General features: G+C 38.0%; 1 protein-coding gene across 1 annotated transcript; it reads left to right on the top strand.

The window, feature by feature from the left end:
- The first annotated feature begins 2339 nt into the window (after positions 1–2339).
- LOC128896608 (uncharacterized) lies at positions 2340–3526 on the top strand. Its single transcript, XM_054159976.1, has 2 exons — positions 2340–2484; positions 2556–3526. Exons 1-2 carry the CDS (start codon positions 2340–2342, stop codon positions 3524–3526), a joined length of 1116 nt encoding a protein of 371 aa, XP_054015951.1.
- The last annotated feature ends 2778 nt before the right edge of the window (positions 3527–6304 follow it).

Genomic DNA, 6304 nt, shown 5'->3' with positions numbered 1-6304 from the left:
GCTGACATTTCCAACCTACCAAAATCCACCAGACGTGGATTAAAAACAGATACATACAAGTTATATGCTGCAAATGGTACAGTTATTAATACATACGGCAATAAAAGATTAACAGTTAATTTAGAATTATGTAGACCATTTACATGGCGGTTCATGGTGGCGGATGTGGCAAAAGCGATTATAGGAGCGGACATTCTACATCATTACAATTTATTAGTAGACCTCAGGAGATGTCGGATCATTGACTCGAACATCAACCTTTTTAAAATTGGAGCAATAATAGATTCAACATTGCCAACAATCAGCACAATAAATATTAAAGACAAATATCAGGTATTACTCAAAGAATTTACCAATATTACTAAGCCACAGCATCAGGTTAAAAGAAATCACAACGTATATCACTATACATATATGTTAGCGTCAACGTCCTTAGGAACCTTTTACGGTAAATAGTTAGTCGCCTTTCAGACTGCGACAGTTTTATGGTAGAGTCAGTACGACCGAGCGGATTCCTGATGAACGCCAGGCGACCACCATGGACGGTCGGCTGGCGAGAGATGATGCCTCGGCACTAAGTATCGAGTGACGAAGGTCTGTTTGTTTATATCTAACAGATGTGTCGATTGGCAAGCAACCCGACGGTGCATTGCCTAAAAGTACAAAGACGTTGACCTAGAGGAACTGGCCACGGAGTGGGAAAGGCATTTGCCTTTTGGTAAGAGGACTGTGAGGAACAGCACGGCACTTACCCCAGAACCGTTGAAGGAAAAAGTCGTTTGTATTTTTCTAACATATAGTAACCAAAGGACCACCAGTAGCAGACAAACCTAGGAGATTGACACCAGAAAAATTGGCAGTCGCAAAGACAGAATTCCAGCAAATGTTGACTGAGGGCATCATACAGTAGGGCTGTCGAGTACTCGAAAAAGGCGAGTCGAGTTTTACTAAAGCGAGGACTAAAGTCGGACTAAAGCGAGCGCCTCGGAGGAGGCGGATTCACGTTGCCGGAACGTGACGGTCCGTGTCGTACAGTCTGAATCGACCTTTACTCGGTTCTTTCGAGGCGCACGCTTCGGCCAGAGTTACTCGGTCCTGTCGAGCCGCTCGCTTCTTTCGAGTACTCGGCTCGGATCGAAAAGTGAGACTCGACTCGGCTCGGCTCACGAGTAGTTCGAAACATCCGAGTTTTCCTACAGGCCTATCATACAGCCATCGAAGAGCCAATGGGCGAGTCCATTACATATGATAAAGAAAAATACTGCTTAATGGAGGTTGAGCGGTGATTATAGGAGGCTAAAGAGTGTTACAATGCCAGATAGATACCCATTACTACATGTACAGGATATCATGGATGATTTTTATGGTGTCACAGTATTTTCAGTAATAGATTTGCGAAGAGCATATCATCAGATACGAATGGCACCGGAGAACCAACCTAAACTGCAATTACAACCCCCTTTGGATTGTACGAATATACAATAACGCCGTTCGGATTGACAAATGCATCACAAGCCTTCCAAAGGCTAATGGATGTGATACTAAGGGATTTACAATATTGTCGATGTTACATTGATGACATTATGGAGCAGCATATTGGAGCAGCTTGAAGCACATCTGCGAGCAGTTTTCCAAAAGCTGAAAGAGCATGGTCTAACCATAAATGTATCAAAGTGCCAATTCGCACAGGAAGAAGTGGAATATTTAGATTGTAAAATTAACAAACTAGGTATCGCTCCGTTGGAAAAAAGGGTTTCAGCGATACAGACATACCCAAAAGCAACCACAATTAGTAAGGTAAGAAGATTTTTAGGTGTACTAAATTATTATAGGAGATTTCTTCCCAATGCAGGGGAGATTCTAGTACCGTTGAACCAAATGCTCAAAGGAGCGAAGAGAAAAGATGACAGGCCAGTCAAGTGGACGGAGAATGCAGAAAAAGTCTTCGACAAATGCAAAGAGTTAATGGCAACAGCTGTATTGTTGCATCATCCAGTAAAAGGAGCAAAATTGGCTCTCACAACAAATGCTTCAAATATTGCGTTGGGAGCAGTGTTGGAATAATGGAATCAAAACAGGTGGGAACCACTAGGTTCCTTTTCTAGAAAAGTGGACAGAGCTCAAATAAGATACAGCACATATGATAGAGACTTGCTGGCAATTTATAAAAGTATCAAATTTTTTAAACATTGGGTAGAAGGTAGAGCTTATGATCAGAACGGATCATAAACCTCTCGTGTATGTCTTTCAGCAAAAAGCTGATAAGACAACACCGAGACGATTACGTATTAGATTTCATTGGGCAGTATACAACGAGTATACAGCATGTGACAGGAACGATGAACAAAATTGCAGATGCACTGTCACGGTTACCAACTATAAATTTACCAGTTTTGGTTTCAACGGAAGAATTACTTGAAGAGCAGCAAATAGATGAAGAACTGCAAAATTTAATAGGAAGACCAAATCAAATGGACAAATGGGGTATTAGAAAAATTGCCATCAGCGATTTCAATAAACATATACATATGTATATGGTGACATTTTCAACGAAGCAGTCAGACCATACATACCTAAAGCCCTAAGGAAAAGGATTTTCGAGGCTATACACAATTTGTCCCAACCAGGAGGAAAAGCTACGAAGAAGATTATAGCAAAAAGCTTCATGTGGCCACAGATGAGAGAAGATATTACCAATTGGGTGCGTTCTTCTTTAGATTGCCAACGAGGGAAGGTTCACAGACACAATAAAAAACAACCACAGCATATTGAAGTTCCAACTGGAAGATTTGAACATATACACGTGGATATTATGGGACTTCTTCCACCATCCAAAAATTTTGGATATTGCCTGACTATAATAGATAGGTTTATACGTTGGCCTGAAGCAATCCCATTAAAGGACATATCAGCTGATTCAGTAGCAATAGCATTATTTAATAATTGGATTGCAAGATTTGGAACGCTAATAACAATGACCACGGACCCAGCATATAATGGATTAGTAGAAAAATGGCACAGATCATTTAAAACAGCCATCATATGCCATAAGGATAATGAGTGGACAGAAATTTTGCCCACGGTATTGTTAGGTCTGAGAACGAGTTTTAAAGAGGATATTAATGCAACAGCAGCTGAGGTGATATATGGAAGCAGCATACGCTTACCAGGAGAATTTTTTAAGCAAGGCGAAAGAAGCGACCCAGAACATTTTATTAATAAATTCCGACAATGTATTAAGAGAATTAAACCAATTACAACCGCTCACCATTCCAGGCGTAAGGTATTCACGAATAAAACGTTATATACATGTACACATGTTTTTGTTAGGATAGATGCTGTAAAAGAATCATTGGATCCACCTTACGAAGGGCCATCTCAAATTTTAAAAAGATTCTCAGACGATGTATTTCAAATTAATTATAAAGGAAAACCCACAAATATATTCATCGAGCGATTAAAACCGGCATTTACGGAAGATGTGGGAGAAACAAGCGGAGAAGGATCAAGAAGTACTGAACTTTGAACGTACGCGCGAGAAAAAACTGTGAGATTCGCAGTTTAACATTTTAAACCGCTCGGAGGGAAGTGATATGGCGTAAATATAAAGTCCCTAGATCATAAGTTCCCATCTAGTTTAAGTTGGTAGTTTGAGTAATGTAACGGATGTTGGATGTGGAGACCAACGAGTTTTTGTACAAAGCGAAATAAAATAAATCGTTATTATTAACCGTTAAAAGGGGTGTCGATCGGGTTCCCCTACTCTATGCATACACTAGAGTCATCTAGCGTTCTTTAACGCGGACTAATAACCTCTTCTCTGCCCTGATGTATCCAACCAAAGGCGACACATCGTTTGGTTCTTACGTTTTCCCGTAACGCCTCAATCTGTATGTGTGTGAAATTAGCCCCGCACTTTTCGAATTTTTGATTTTTTTAAATTGTGCAGCGTTTGTGCCGAATTGTGCCGTAAATCGCAACTCTGTAAGTCAAAGCGTACTCAAGAAAATAGAACAAAACAAAATTTTTGATAGCCCCGCACTTTTCGAATTTTTAGTTTTTCTCTTTTGTGCCGTATTGTGTTATATTTGTGCTGAATTGTGCTGTAAATAAGAGATCAATAACATCAATAACAATTAAGAAAAGAAATAAAACCAAAATTATACTAGCCCCGTACTTTTGCAGAAAGAAACTTTTTTTTCTATAGAAAAATGCGTACTAACTTGTGCTACATTGTCCCATCGATAGAAACTCGATATCTCTAGTCATTTTGCAGATAAAAAATGTTGAATTTGAAGAAATAACAAATTTAATATTCGGGCAATTTGCGAACGGCGACAGATAATCGAATTATGCAAGTTGTGCTAAATTGTGCTACTAACAATACACGAGACACGTGCGTTAAAAATGGAGATTTCCTCGAGGTTAACAAAAATTAACACAAAAAGGTGAGAGTGATTAGAAATTTTGATATTTCCGAATTTTCTTTGATTGTGCCAGATTGTTCTAAACTAGCACAACAAGTTTTCCTAATTACAAAATCTCGTCAGATCGCCAGATTTCGCAGCGTTAGCAAAGTTAGGAATCAGTATATTTGGGGAATATGTATATTGAAAACGTGTATTTCTCAACTGTAATGAATGGTTATATAAGAAAATATATTTTGGGTCTGAGGGTTGTGCAAAAGACAACACGGGTTATACACTAAAAGTTTAATGACGAAAAAAATGGAGGATAATATATCGGTAATATACTACATCCGCACACTTTTGAAATCAATCACGACATAATTGGGACCATATTTACTTGTAACAACTTATTATGTATCAACAGTAACTAAGAAAAGATGCACGGTATATATAACCCAAATTATATCGTGTTTCGTCTCATTTTATTCAGAAAGATGTCATAAATCTGTTGATAAAAGTTTCATACTTACATTAGTATTGTCTCGTTCCGTCCTCTTTTGTTATTCACCGTCATTTTCTACGTTCGAAGCTGCCGGCAAAGATCAAACAATGTGGGAACTCTATGATAAATGCACACTTTCAGTCCCAAGCTTGTGCATTTACCGAGGCATTACTGTACTACGCTACGTGTGACCGCGTGCGAATGCGAATGCAAATTCCTAACGTCTGATTTCTAACTTTGCCAACGCTGCAAAATCTGGCGATCTGACGAGATTTTGTAATTAGGAAAACTTGTTGTGCTAGTTTAGAACAATCTGGCACAATCAAAGAAAATTCGGAAATATCAAAATTTCTAATCACTCTCACCTTTTTGTGTTAATTTTTGTTAACCTCGAGGAAATCTCCATTTTTAACGCACGTGTCTCGTGTATTGTAAGTAGCACAATTTAGCACAATTTGCAAAATTCAATAATCTGTCGCCGTTCGCAAATTGCCTGAATATTAAAATTTGTTATTCCATCAAATTCAACATTTTTTATCTGCAAAATGACTAGAGATATCGAGTTTCTATCGATGGGACAATGTAGCACAAGTTAGTACGCATTTTTCTATAGAAAAAAAAGTTTCTTTCTGCAAAAGTACGGGGCTAGTATAATTTTGGTTTTATTTCTTTTCTTAATTGTTATTGATGTTATTGATCTCTCATTTACAGCACAATTCAGCACAAATATAACACAATACGGCACAAAAAAAAAACTAAAAATTCGAAAAGTGCAGGGCTATCAAAAATTTTGTTTTGTTCTATTTTCTTGAGTATGCTTTGACTTACAGAGTTGGGGTTTACGGCACAATATTGCACAAACGTAGCATAATGTAGCACAATTTAAAAAATCAATAATTCGGAAAGTGCGGGGCTAACTTCACACACATTCAATCTGTATTCAATGAATTTTCGTCCTCGCTTTAGCCTTTGCCTTACCATTTCTCAATAATCGGCAACAATTTACCGGTTTCAGTCTACACACAATTTACACCACTTTTTAAAAATATGTCATCAAAATTTGCTTATTCTCGTAAATATACAGGTTTAATGTTTCAAGAACACGTACATACATCGTTGCTACGATTTTATAAGGAAGTTCTTGGATATTTCGCGTAGCACGGAAACGCGAAAATATATTTAGAGAAAATATATGCTGACTGCAGGAAGAAGGATGCGCTTTGTATCAAATAAAGCGAGTAAAAGTACTTAAGGCAGGTAAATGCTTGTTCAAGAACTGCATTGAGCCAACAACCGGTTAATATTTTTTATTGTAGCTCGCCGTGTGCGCTACAGAATTGACTTTCTCAAAGAATTTTAACCAGATTATTTGAGTATTACTAAGCATAAACGA

Source organism: Hylaeus anthracinus, unplaced genomic scaffold, assembly GCF_026225885.1.
Source record: "Hylaeus anthracinus isolate JK02 unplaced genomic scaffold, UHH_iyHylAnth1.0_haploid 11764, whole genome shotgun sequence".
In the NCBI taxonomy this organism is placed as follows: Eukaryota; Metazoa; Arthropoda; class Insecta; order Hymenoptera; family Colletidae; genus Hylaeus; species Hylaeus anthracinus.
Note: the sequence above shows the minus strand (reverse complement) of the source record. Positions and strands in the feature narration are given on the sequence as shown.